Source organism: Toxorhynchites rutilus, chromosome 1 (assembly GCF_029784135.1).
Source record: "Toxorhynchites rutilus septentrionalis strain SRP chromosome 1, ASM2978413v1, whole genome shotgun sequence".
Taxonomy (NCBI): Eukaryota; Metazoa; Arthropoda; class Insecta; order Diptera; family Culicidae; genus Toxorhynchites; species Toxorhynchites rutilus.
In genome coordinates this window covers 190,999,980-191,014,858 of record NC_073744.1, presented here as the reverse complement: position 1 = coordinate 191,014,858, position 14,879 = coordinate 190,999,980, and the positions used below count along the sequence as shown (strand labels likewise).

General features: G+C 40.0%; 1 protein-coding gene across 1 annotated transcript in view; it reads left to right on the top strand.

Moving 5' to 3' along the window:
• LOC129761906 (DDB1- and CUL4-associated factor 10 homolog) overlaps positions 1–14,879 on the top strand; it is a 70,720-nt gene that overhangs the window by 41,111 nt on the left and 14,730 nt on the right. Inside the window, exons 3-5 of the mRNA XM_055759750.1 lie at positions 6,284–6,653; positions 6,724–6,879; positions 7,682–7,741. Of these exons, the coding sequence (XP_055615725.1) occupies positions 6,284–6,653; positions 6,724–6,879; positions 7,682–7,741 (586 nt within the window). The remainder of the gene's footprint in view (positions 1–6,283; positions 6,654–6,723; positions 6,880–7,681; positions 7,742–14,879) is intronic.

Sequence of the window (14,879 nt, the reverse complement as noted above, 5' to 3'; positions counted from 1 at the left end):
TTTTATTATGACAACCCTGATACTACTGACACTACTACATGGACTGAAAAGTCCCGGTATTTTTCAACAGATGGCGCCACTAAAAATGAACAAGATTCATTTCGAGTGATTCATCTGTTACTAGCTTATGTGTGAAGTTTTATGACATTTCGTTTATTTGGAAAATCGAATTTTGATCAAACACTTTTGGTTGGTTCGTCACGTTTACTTCCATTTCGGAAGAATGTCGGGAGCGAGAATTGGACCCGTGACCTCCAGCTTGAGAGGTACGGATGTTACCATTACGCCCGATCGCCTCCTGATCAAACATTGTTTTTTGATAGGAAAAATTCCTGAACAATCAATGCAGATGTCGACGAAATGTTATTCCACTTCCGCTCCTTCGAGAGCAACAGTTTATCGGTGGTTTAGTGAATTTGAAATGGGCCTTACAAGCACCGCAGATCATCAAAAAGACATTGGACATGGAAAAGCTATCCGCGCGTCCGATGCCGCGTTTGCTGACCGTCGACCAAAAACAGCGGCGCATTGATGATTCAACAGCCGGTTTGGCGTTGTTGAAGCTAGTGATCCCCGATAATCGTTCGATTAATCGAATACTTCCTATAGAAATCGAATATTAATCGAACGAATACTGCATAACCAATGATCGAAGCGAACGAATAATTTGCGTCGATTAATCGATCCAAACCCAGAGCAAAAAAACCGTACGGCCGCAGCAGTTTTATTCTGAAAATCAATCATTATCTTTGACGCTCTCCTAAACTCCTAAAAGAAGCTCATGCCGTCGATGCGAAATGACCTTCGTTCACGAGTTTAGGGGTGCGTGAAAGATAATAATAAATTTTCAGGCGGAATGAACACTTTTTTGATTCCAGATGGCTTTCTAACAAATGAGATATATTAGTCTAACTAATTACTTCTCTCAGTATGACGATTAATCGATTAATCGATTATTTGGAGCAATTAATCGTATCGAATAACAAACTGCTGAAAAGTATTCGATTAGTGGATGAACGATTAATTTCAAAAATCGGGGATCACTAGTTGAAGCGTAATCGAGTGGATTTATCACACTCCTGAGTTCAATGGTTGTTGAAACAATGTTGAGGAATAAATACAGCGTCGCTCAAAAAAAAAAACGATTGTTTTTATTAAAAATTTACATTTTTGTGTGGAGACTCCTGAAAAACTAATGTTTAGCTAGTAACATTTTAGCATTTTTGTGTGTAAATTCCCACGTTTGATATGTTCTTAATTTTTATGGAATGTTTTTATGAACATTTGAACAATTTGCTACATTCCATTCTTTGATCAAACTTTTGTAGATATTATAGTTTTAAGTGAGTATTTTTTGCGAAAAATTGAGAGGAAAAACTTTAGCCCTTTTCAAAAAGCAGACTAATTCTTCCCTGGAGATTTTTTTCTGTATTATAGTGACATTCAACACTTTTTTTGCTGATTCGTCACTTTACTCACATTTTTGGAAAAGTGTTGGGAGTAAGAATTGAACTTTAGCGTGAGAGGTATGGATTAGGATGCTAATGAATGTATGGGAAAAAATCGACCCTGAAATTTCAAAATTTCAGTTACCCTATACAAAATGTTCACCACCTCGAAAAAACACCCTATGCCTAATATCAACTCAATCGTACTTAAGGGACAGTAGCGCAAAGCGGTCAAAGTTTGAGATTTTTGAAAATCGAATAATCACCCAAAGGAGGAGTAAAGGAAATCGGGGTTTTCGAAAAACTATTTTTTGATGTCAATTGTCTTACAATTGCATGAAACGTCGAGGTCTAGTGTCATCTGGAAAAACAATTTTTTGTCAAAAATCGACACTCTGGGACTCTGTTTTTTTTTGGGATACGAGACGAAACGTATGATTTTGGGTACCAATCAAAATAGTTATCTTGATTTTTCTTTTGGAACTTGCTGCGAAATGTTGATTTGCATGATAATATACCCTATGCAAAATATTAGCGCATTCGAACTTCTTTTATTGGTGTTGCAGTCGTTAAAATTTAAGTTTTTTGAAAACCGAAAAATCACCGGAAATCGAGGATTTCAAAGTTTTTTTTTTGTGCCAAATGCTTGAAAATTGCCTGATCTACTGTTTAAAATTTGAAGTTATAAATTGTAAAAGTCCAAAACAACCGACTTGCAAGTTTTGAATCAAGAGTTGTAAATCGCATGTAAATTACAAAAAAACGATAAGATAACCCCCGTAAACACCCGTAGAAGCACGTACAGGAACATACTGAATCAATCGAAACTGGAAGACGGAATTTTCATACGCATCAAAGCTTTAATTTAATGGCCTTCATAATTCGGAGAGCTATTTAGGAACACCCTCCCCTATACCAATTTACGAGCACAAGAGAGAGAGAGAAAACAGCCTCTCGCATATGACAGCTAGTTAACCTGCTGTATGTAGCTCCCTTGCTAGTGATAGTAACACTACACACACATTTTATTGCAATGTCATAAAAAAACACAAACACGCGTATTGAATGAATTCGAATCTGGAAGCCTGTAAAAATGTTTCACACAGGGGGTTAAAAGTGTAGTTTCCAATCGATTCATGCACTTCACAACTTCACTTTCCACTTTGACCGCTTTGCGCCACTCTCCATTAAGTCCGATTGAGCTGATATTTGGCATAGGGTGTTTTTTCGAGGTGGTGAACATTTTTTATGGGGTAATTTTTTGAAATCAGAGATGACCATTTACATTGGCACCCTAGTATGGATGTTACCACTACGCCAGATTGCCTCCTCATCCCTAGAGATTACAAATATGCAAACATACAGGGTTTTCCAACTTTAAATTCCGAAAGTAAATTGAAATAAAACACACTTAGAATTCGAATTTCGATGAAACTTTTATTTCAAATTAAAGTTTGGTTTATGCCATTATGTATTTCACACATAATGGCATAAACCAAACTTTAATTTGAAATAAAAGTTTCATCGAAATTCGAATTCAAAGACATCATTCAAATGTCCACCTAGGGCTTCCTCACACACCTTGATCCGGAACAGGTTATTTTCGATGACTTTTCGGCACATATGGGGCGGTATCTCGATCATAACTTCACGAATGTTGTCTTTCAAATGTTCAAGAGTTTGTGGAGAGTTGGCATAGACACGGTCTTTCGCATAACCCCACAAAAAAAAGTCTAGCGGGTTCAAATCGCATGATCTGGACGGCCAATTGGCATCACCAAAACGCGAAATTATGCGTCCCTCAAATTTCGTTCGCAATATGGCCATGTTCGGTCGTGTTGTGTGGCACGTGGCGCCGTCCTGCTGGAACCACATGTCATCCGTATCCATATCTTCAATTTGTGGCAAAAAAAAATCGGTTAACATGCGGCCATAGCGCTCACCATTCACAGTTACTGTCTCGCCGTCCTCTTTTTCAAAGAAATACGGCCCGATGACTCCACCAGACCATAATGCGCACCAAACAGTGACTTTTGGCGGATGCAATGGCCTCTCAACAATCACGTGTGGATTTTCTGAGCCCCATATACGGAAATTTTGGGTGTTCACATAGTCACCGAGCTCGAAATGTGCCTCATCGCTGAAGAAAATTTGATGCGAAAATTCAGCATTTTGCTGCTGTTGTTCGTTCACACAATCGACGTATGCCCGACGCATTCCATGGTCACCACGCTCTAATTTTTGTACCAGTTGGACTTTATATGGATGTAGGTGCAAGTCCAAATGCAAAATTCGCCACAATGATGTGTTTGACAAGCCCAATTGCTGAGCACGCCGTGGAATCGAAGCATTCGGGTCATCCTCCACACTGGCAGCAACAGCAGCAATATTTTCGGCCGAACGCACATTACGATGATGCACAGGTTTCACAATATTCGCTACGGATCCAGTTTGTTCGAATTTACGCACTACATTAGCGATTGTGTGCTCTGTAGGCCGCCCATGACGACCAAAATCCGTCCGTAATGCTCGAAAAACATTTGCCGGTTTTTCATCATTTTTATAGTATAATTTAACAAAATTAACACGTTGTGCGATGCTAAAACGATCCATATTGTAAAATGGCAGACATTCAACTAACGATATGACGCTTTGGTTGACAGCTATGTCAAACGGTTGTCAGCGCAGGGCTGTATACTTTCGGAAGCCCGAAATGGAAAACCCTGTACTTGAATGACCAATGTCTTTACACCCACAACGTTTCACTGCAATCTGAGATAGTGCTGCCAGTCGAGTTGGCATTAAATTCGTCTGTAGTAAATTCTTGTCTCACATTCGGACTGGAGCGTTCAGACCGTGCTAAACAATTTTGTCCCACATACCATCGCGTCATTCGTACTGTAACTTGATTTACTGCTCCCGTCGGTTCAGGATACGTCTTGGAGGAAACTGTCCCGTATTGTAGTTATTGGTCAACTCCTTTATGGTTATACTCGTGGTCCACTTACGACTCCTTTCGGTTGGCTCATTCGTCTGCAGCGATCAACTGGTACTCCTTTGAACTCGCGCAGCTACACTTGCAAGAACTCGCGGAACTATAGTAAAGGTATGCAAATCAGGAACTGAAGGTTGTCGATTAACGTGTTGACTCGCTCACGGCTCAATCCAGGAGAACTAGTCACTCGTCGCGTATCCACAATCAGGACTCTTCGTCCCGTCATGGCTGTCGTTTACGGGCTTCCGCCGAGGAGAGCCATTTCACAAATGGCAGTTGATGTAGGACTATGAAGCTTGATTGAGGGAATATAAGGATAAGGAAATGAATCGAGGATAGTGGGATTCGAGGTAACCTGCAGGTGGTCCCTAGATTGCGAACGGGTCACCTAGCTTCACATATCACAGAGGTGAACTCATGAGGTAGTTGGGTTTCCATTTTCGTCTGATTTTGGACACCACCTTTAAAAATCCAGGGGTGCACCTGTAGACAGAAAACAAGGATCTCGTCTCAAACAAGACAATGTACTCAAAAATGTATGGGGAAGAGTGCCAGCAGAAACGTTTCTTTCCGTTTATTAAGGCTCACAAAGGTCCTGTGAATCTTTGGCCTGATTTGCCAAGCCGTCAACATAGTCGATAGGTGCTTCAGTGATACCATGACAATGGTATTGATTACACTAAAAAGGACCTTAATCCTCCCAAATTGCCCCTGGGATGCTGTAGCCATGAAGAGATCGTGGAATAAATTGACCGCTGAAGTTAACCAACAGATAGTCCAAACTTTGATGGAGGGTATCCAAGGTACAAGAAATTGTCAGTATTTTGATATTTGTTGTACCTTTAACCAATCCCGAGATACAACTGGTTATGTGATTCCGGATTCTGAATGTTTCAAACTTTATGGTCCCTGTCTACCAAACAATGGAACACGTGGAATGCGCAAATGGAAACCAGACAAACAAAATCAACAACGAAATTATTGAAGGCTCATGTAACCTACATGGACCAGCATTCGGAAGTCATAAACATAAATCAGACACGGACAACCAATAAACGCCGAAACCCAATACAACAAGGAAAATGTAGTAATCGAAGTCCCCAACATTTGACTGCCGAGCCGCCCACTCTGGACTCCCACTTATCACACTTGTGTTCGACACAGGCGAAACATTCAACGACCGAAAATCTCTCAATTGAAAATATGGTCGGTGTTAATTCATAGAAAACCAAGTCGCAAAATTAGAAAAAAAACGAGTTATTGATTGCATTAGGTTAAGCATTTTGTGAGCTACATACCACATTCATTAAATTTGGAAAAACCAAGCGTACAGCAGGAATAACGGATCGAATTTCGGAACCAATAACACCGTATAGCACTAAACTTCAAGCTCGTTTTTGTCGAAATCATGAAAATGTCACATAGTCCAGTTCGACTTAACACCGACCATATATAAAAAATTGTCATTAATAAAAATTGAATGTCTTTTAGAGATGAAATTGATTTTTTATGCAATACAATGTTTAAGCACAGAAAGACTTCAGAACTCGCGTATTCGGTCAGGATACGATCGTTGGATTGACGGTTATTGATAACGAAATTCATAAAAAAATGGCGCTCTATACAAACAAAAACTTTAACCGGAAGCTGGTGTTGATTGTACAGGAAGAAATATTCCACCTCAAGCCATGAGTATTGACCACAAAAGTCATAAAATGAGCCGATAATTTATAACGTCTATCGAAAGTGTTTTGCCCCGGGCAAAATTTTGCTCCGTCTCACATCTGTGACCGTTTCATAACTAACTGATAATGATCATTCTTCATTTCCTTGTCGACAGATTCCTCGACAATCGCATGTTCGCCACCTGCTCGGACGACTCAACGGTGGCCCTGTGGGACACCCGGAATCTCAAATCGAAAATCCGCAGCCTGCATGGACACTCGAACTGGGTGAAGAACATTGAGTACTCGAAAAAAGACTGCCTCCTGGTGACGTCCGGCTTCGACGGGTCGATCTTCACCTGGGACATCAACAGCTACACCGAGCACGGCTTCGTGTACCAGAAGGTGTTCCACACGCCCGGACTGATGCGCTGCCGACTGGTGCCGGACGAAAACCGGCTGGTGATATGCACCACCGGTGGTTATCTGATTATCATCCACAATCTCAACCTGGCTTCGCTGGCGAAAGATTTGCGGGGATTCAGGGTGGGTGTCTTCCCTTATGTCCCTTGCATGAAATTAATTCTACTGATTATTCTTTTCTCTCAACCCCCAGCCCAACCTGTACCGGTTGATGCAGCTGCGCCACCAGTTCATCCCGAACGCCGCCCGGTACGACCATGCCTTCTCCAAGAAGCAAAAATACAACCGAATCGAACTGGTCAGTGATTTTCCGGAAGGAAACGACGCGGAAGTGATCAGTGCTCTGCAGGTAAATTTGTCCATCCACCCCCATCAGAGCGCGCTGCCGATCAGTATGTAAAATCAGGCATTCAAATCGGAAACCTATCGCTTCCGATACCGCCGAACCGCCGTCGTTGGTTGGTTGGTTGGTTGGTGTGAAATTTATCGACCATGCCTGAATTACCATTGCAAATGCAATTGGCTTCATTGCTAGGTGGAAGTTCTTAAGTCGCCATCGCAAAGCACAAAGCAGCAGCACTCAAGTGCCGCGTAAGAGTAACTTTATGTCGAGAGAAGAGGGTATTGACTTTTGAGCAGCCACCTTTATGACGACCGTTTCCACCGTTCACAAGTCAAGTTTGCCAAGTGATGGTGGCATTGACCATGATTTTGAAGTTGGATCTTTTTGCTCGCTCAGAATATTTGCGTTGCGTAATTATAGCGTCAGCGGTAATACTGAAAAATGGTTCAAAACGTGGGTGTTTAAAGTGGTACGTATTGCTCTCACACATAATCCGCTCCGGTGTTTATATGGCCAATTAAGTCCGTTTCGCACCGTGAAACCAGACAGACGATGGCTTCTGCTCTGCCCACCAAACATACGTGCAGTGTACACACGTACGTGTCTGATTTATTTTATTTTGACGGTTGGCTGAGTTTTTGATTGCGATTTGTCATGATTTTATTGCTTCTGGGTTTTTTGGGTGGGTGGCAGTTCTACGTTTGGTTTATTTCTTCCTAGAGTGTGTAGCGGTACCTATTTCCTGCCCACAATCGCGCAACCCATTCGCCACTGCTAACACACTGCCGTACTTCCTTATTATTTGCAGATTCACCCCCAAGGCTGGTGCGCACTTAGCAGAAACATGAGCTACGATGAAAGCTCCGAGGTTAGTATTGAAACGATCTTTTCATAAATTTTATTGTTGTATTTTTTTATTTGGCTCAAATTTTGCAGACGCATTCTTTATGACCAAAAAGAACAATTTGCATCATCGGTTTGCCATTTTGACTCTAGGATTACTTTTGAGAAGGGCCTACGCAAAGATTGATTAAAAATTTTCAAAAAAAAATAGCTCAGAAACGGTTGGTCCAATTGACTTGGTGTCTGTCTTCCGCAATGTTTTAGGTTATTATTGGGACACGATGTTCGTGGTCGAACTCCTCCGAAACTGCTAGACCGATTTCAATGTAGTTATGTTCAAAAAAAAAAAAGAAGTTAGGCATGAGAATAGGTCGTAAACTAGATATGACGCCGCTAGGATACCGATTACCGTTTATTTAGTACCGATTAGTGTGGCCCTATGTACACCCAAAATTGATTTTTAGCTTATATTTTGTCATCCCGATTTATGAAATTAAATGAGACATAACATAACAGAAAATGTCATGACTCTCAAATACTGGTAAGCAGGGTTGCCAATAATATTTTTGAAAAAAACTGGAAGATTGCTCTTAAAAAAACAGGAAGTGGGTTATATCTATGGTATAACCGCAAGGGTGACGTAGGACTATCGTTGATTTAGAGATCATTTGTTTGAAGTTGAATCTAAATCCATTCTGAATGAATGAATACCTTGTTCTGAAGAATAGTCTTCAGAAGCTTTCCTGCTAACTGCACTTGATTGACAAATCACAAAACCAAATGTATTATATGGATATTTTATGGATAGAAAACATTAAAATAAACTCTTTCGCTTGAATGTAATTTTCAATTCCAAGGGGAACTGGCAGATTATTTTCCAGCAATGATTAGATCTTTCCGGAACTTTCTCGATGCTGAATGGCATCCAAACGGAAAGAATTCTGAGCGTGTATGTGTCGATCCTTCGCCGTCCAGCATCCTCAGCAACGATGTTGTCTTGTCGATGTCCTCACGAAAAATGAATGCGTCTCACCACCAGAATATCGCTTAAGTATGCTTTTTGTGTGTGATTGAATCGAGAGAACGTGTGGTTTACGATGGCAATTTGGAAGGCAAACTAGAGGGGAATGAACTCTCTGAGCTTAAAACTTTCGGCAACTGAGCAATAATCGATTGCGTGCGCATAAAATATTGGATACGGAAATATCCTACTGATGGGGAAGAATAATCTTCAGAAGCTTTCCTGCTAATTACACTTGGTTGAAAAATTACAAAATCAAATGAATTTGATCGCTGTGTTACATGGTTAGAAAACATTAAAATAAACTCTTTCACATGAATGTATTTTTAAATTCCCAGAGGAACTGGCAGATTATTTTCCAGAAATGATTAGATCTTTCCGGAACTTTCTCGATGCTGAATGGCATCCAAACGGAAAGAATTCCGCGCGTGTATGTATGTGTGTGTAGCGGCTGCTTCGAGATCTTCCCGGGGAACCGTTTGTGGCATCACTCTCCTCCTGATGGATTCCCTTCTGGCCTAAGGTGCACAAACAGGCTCTTGGTGACACCGTTCATCCGCGCTTTCATGATAAACGAAGAGCTTCACCACAACAGCGACAACATGTTCCAATCGCTGTTCAATTAGAACTGAGGGGATTTCCGAGCGGCGCTCGCTTATATAACGATTGGTGATTTCAATAGCCTGTTTCAAGAACAATTTTAAGACTATTGAAACAAGTTTTTGGATCAAAAAGTAACAAGTACATAACGCGTAGACATTTTATCTTTCGAATGAAGTGTTTATCATACCATTTCGTTCAGTTGTTCAGGAGCTATTAACGCTCAAAATCTCGGTCTCCGGCGTAACGCTTTCGGTTTCGAAACTTTGATTTTACACCCCGGTATAGAAATGAGTAGTCCTACGTCAAAACTGGAAGAAAACTGGATCCCGAAAACCTTTTTATTTTGAGAAGACCCGCTATGATTTATCTAAATTGATTTTTTACCCATTGCTTGAGAAAATAGAATTTGTTTATGCTTCGTGTAGTTTTTTTATGTAGTTAATAAAACTGTAACTGTAATTACTGTGGAACAATATTTAAGGGATGGTTTTATTTGGGCAAAACTTGGAGAGTTTCGTATTTATCGCTTCATGAAATCCATAAAATCGCTGATAGAAGAGCGTAGCAAAACTGCGTATTGTTCGATACCTCAAAAAGGCACGGATCAGCATGAGATACGAGGTAAAATACAAAATAAAATACCATAAAGAACTTCTCATAATGTTATTTCAATACTCAAATAACCACAAACAACGTTGCTCAAGTATTACTTTGGTATTGAAATTATCAAATTTTGGTTCTTCTTCTTGAATGGCGTTAACGTTCCCTGTGGAACTTTTGCCGTCTCAACGTATGCGTTAACTAGTGTCATTTATTAATACTCAGTTGAGATTTCTATGCCGAATAACACGCCTTGAATGTATTCTGGAGTTTCAAGTTCTAGAATACGCGTGACCACAGGGCAGGTCGAAGGAAATTTCTTTGATGAAAAATCCCTGGACCAGAACGGGAATCCAACCCGAACACCCGGTATGATAATGTGAGACGCTAACTACTCGGCCACGGATGCACGACATCAAATTTTGGTATTGAGAAGCTATTTCTAAAATTTTTTTTTGTGTTTTTCATTGCTAATCTACATCTTATATTAGGCTTGTACGAACCAAATTTCGGTATCAAGATCAAGATGAGGGACTCTTAAATATTTCCTCTAGGTGGAGAAAGCACATGTATATGCATTTATATTTAAATATGCATAGTATGCTTTCTTGCAAAATGTACACTATGGTTCACATGCATTTTATGCATGTTAGCTATTAGCTGTTTAGAGGAGTTTGTTTGCATAAATTAAATTGATCATATTTAGAACTAAAATACCTTCGAGTGACTATGAGAAACTAATATCCATTTGTTGTAAACGGAAGCAAAGTTACTTGGGTTTTATATTCATATCAATTAAAGCCAATGGAAACCATTTACTCTATGACCTTCTGAACTTCGGAATGTTTTGGAGGATCTATAACATCAGATGTTTATATAAACTCAGAGCCTGCATAGCACGAGGACTCTATGAACTATTTTGGGTAAGTTTTCTTTCTATGAACATTGTACCAGTCGCGAATGGAATGGTAGATCAATTGGTATGAACTTTAGAATGGTTTGGAACATCCGATATTTATATAAATTGAAACACAGTGTAGCACATTGATTCTTGGGTAGGCTGTTAAATAAAATTAACAATTGAGTGATACCACCATTCGGGAAAGCTTTTCGTTTTGAAATTTTCGACAAAACACCGACCGATTGAACATAATGGAAATAACCGAATTACAACCTCGCCTGTCGCAGAAAAGAGAGATCGATCCAAGGTCGAATGATAAATGTAAGAAAATAAAATTACATAAGGGATAGGAAGAGGGAGGGACAGATAATATTTATCATTGTAAATTTATTTTACATAAAATGGATAAAACTAGGGCACACATATGAAAAACTGGACGATATTCCAAAAAACTGGAAGATTTTAGGGTGCAACTGGATGACTGGATCGAAAATAAAAACTGGAAAAATCCAGTTTAAGCTGGAACATCGGCAACGCTGCTGGTAAGCATTTGTATGATATACATGATGCACCAATATAAGATCAATACGAGCGAGCGAAACAAAAGACAAATAAGCTTTCCGCATACTTTGCCACATGCACGGCCCAGATCAAGATAGATATTGTTCTCCTTCATGCGCTCCTTTTTGACGTAGGACTACGTCTAACCGGAAGATATAGGGGGTGAAATGGAAATCTAGGCACTGAACAAGTAGGAAAAAATGCAAGATTTGGAACGCTTATAACTCGAGCATTTCTCAATAGATCGCAAAGGTTTTTGCATCAATTGATAGGAAATATATCTACGCATCTATCATAACAAATAACATTTCATTTTTCTTGAGATAAATAATTGAATAATTGTGAAATATCAAGCATTGTCAAAATGCACTATGTGCCCATTTTTGATTGGTCCATTTTGTGCTCCTCAAATCGTACCGACCAAAACGGGCAACCAGAGCAGCAGCGAAATAGAATGAAGCACGATTGGAAAGGAAAAAGAAAAAAATGAACGAAACATTGGTCGCAGTCTCACACATGCGTAATTATCGAGCCAGCCAGTCAGCTTAAAAATCCCCGCTCCGCTGCCGTAACGATCATTCTCATTCAAGCCGTACACAACATCGTTTCGCAAAATCCCGCTCGAACCGTGTTGATCTGGAGTTCCCCGCAAGGGTAGCTAGGCCGAGCGAGTTAGCTGGCAAAGCTGCTCGCGACGATAAGAAAACCCGCATTCGGAACAGAACACATTCGGTTCGTTGGACATCAAGACAACAGGCAGTTGCAGCGAGTGGCGAGTGGCAAACGTAATCGCAAAACGGCTTCAGGTAGCAGAAGAAAAAAGTTTGTTCTTTATACAAACTGCTTTGATGGCAAATCCAGAACAAGGCGGCATCGAGGGCGTTCGAAATGGTTTTTCTCAAAACCACGAGTACTAAGTTTTCTAAATTGGAACCATTCCATAAAACAAGGCGCTTTTCAGGGCCATTAAACCTCCCAAAAAAGAGTTTAGGAAATACAGTTCAATGCTTTCTAAAACAATATCCAAAATAATAATAAAACACAAATTGATTTTTTCATTATTTGTTTGCCAGGATATGATGAGTATGTGAATTTGGCAGTTGTTCTGACCTTTTTGATTTTCACCAATTCTTAAATTGCTTCTAGATTGAAAGTACAGTAATTTACACTTATCTCGACATTTAGCTAATTGGACGGACCTGTAATGCGACATATTTAGTTGGACATTTTTGTAAACATAGAGTTCGGGGTCCAAATTATGACCCCACATTGAAAGTCGACACTGTACCACTGTCATCGCAAATGCTCAATTACAGGTTAAAAGTACCTCCAATCCGATACTGAGTGGTGGTAATGCGACGTGCCATTGAATGTAATTTACTGTAAAATATGTCACAAGCTGGATGGGAAGAAATTTTCCAACTGTGAAAGCTGTGGCGAGTGGCAAATGCAATCGCTAAACAGAAAGGTTTAGCCGAACAAGATGGGGATATCGAGTGATAACAAAACAATAAACTCTTTAGATTGAAAATAATTTTGTGATCCTGAAAAGGACCCTTTTTAGCCTGCATGTGAATCCAACGAGCGAACAAATCGTAATGAATGTATTTTCTTCTTCTTCTTTTTGACTTTAAGAGGGTTTATACTTTTCAGTTCATTCGCCTCTAGTGAATGTACTTTTTTTTGCCATCGCTCCATTTTAACGCTCATTCGTTCGTCTCGTTAGATTCGCCCCTCTGGCTGAGTCTGCCGATTTGTCTCTATCCTGTGAGTGTGTACCGCTTGAGTATAAAACACGCAGACCCCAAAAAAATATCTTATTTTCTTTCAAACCGTAAACCCGTGTGGTTGTACGGCATCGGCATCGTGGACGTAACAAAGGAGGACAAGTTAAGGGAAAGGCAAAGTCTCACTCGAACCGTGCAGGTCTCCAGTTCCCTGTTGGTCAGATTCACTAATTGCTCCGCAATGGTAACTAGGCCGAACGGATTGGTCCCGGAGCACCAGTATACCTAACAGCGATTATAGAGCTTCGGCCGTCGGAGTGCTCGAGTTGGCTTGTAAAGCTGCTCACGACAATCAGAAAACCCGCATCAAGAACAGAGCAGCTTCGGTTCGGCGCTCATCAAGGCAACAATTAGTTTCAGTGAGTGGCAAAGTGCTTCTCCGGCACGTCGCATTAAATGTAATTTACTGAACAACATGTCACAAGCTGGATGGGAAGAAATTTTCCAACTGTGAAAGCTGTAGCGAGTGGCAAATGCAATCGCTAAACAGGAAGGTTTAACCGAACAAGATGGGAATATCGAGTGATAACAAAAACACAACACCAAAGGTTCTTTTCAGAACCATCAACATATTCATAAAGAGTAAACAGTAAGCTAATCCATTTTTCAGGTAGATAGGTAGGTATTCACGTAGGAGAAGAAAATAAAACAATATATTTAAAATATATATTTAACAAAAGCTGTCCCCTTTGTATACTCCTACGTCACTCCGGTTATGTCCCCGACATTACCCACCCGTCTTTTCACTCTTAGAAAACACTTTCTAAGAGTGAATTTAATAATCAGGTGATAATATATAATATACGATAATATACGTGATAATATTGACGCAATTACATCATTACAGCATCATTTACCATGTGGATAGCGTGGTTGTGTAAAACAATCTTGCGTCCTAGCCGGTCTTGGTTCGATCCTCGTTGTCGTCGTTTGGACTTTTTTTGGGGTGCTATCCCAAAAAAGATGAAACAAGAATAAAGAAAGAGATGTCTGCTTCCATACATACAAACATTTTAAAGCGTTGGGGGACAGATGGCATTATTTGCCTGTTTGACGCTTCAAGGCAGGAAATGGCATGTTTTCTGTCGAAAATGAAATGCTTTCTGACAACGCTAGTTTGCGTGTAGAGAAAAAAAAGATTTTTTCTGAATATATTTTTTTGAATATTATTTGTTTCAAATTCGGCTTCGAAACATACATGAAACCACAAATTTTCACTCTCTAACCCCTATTCCCTATTTTTCCATCGTGATTTAAATATGTTTATGAACAATATCTAAATGATATATATATATATCCGCCGTTCGTTTTTCAAACAAAACAAATTTATTTACGTTGTTAAATGAAAAATGGAACTACGTCTGCTTCATCGAACTTCCATCCACATATGCCCAAGTAAGCTCAATTAGCCGCAAGTCTGGCGCATCACTGGCGAGTAGAAAGCCTTATTGAATGAGTACAATGAATTATTGAAATTCTTAAAATCACACATGCTCGGATTGCACACCAACACCAAGTGGAGAGCATGTGAGTAGATCCAATGCTCCTGATATTGAAGACGTTGCTGGAATCATGGAAAGCAACTACACTGCAACGCGAAATATTTTGGATAATGTGGACTTCTGAAATGAAACAACAATCTAGAGTCGACGATGAGACACACATCGTTCATAAGACACCCTCTATCGTC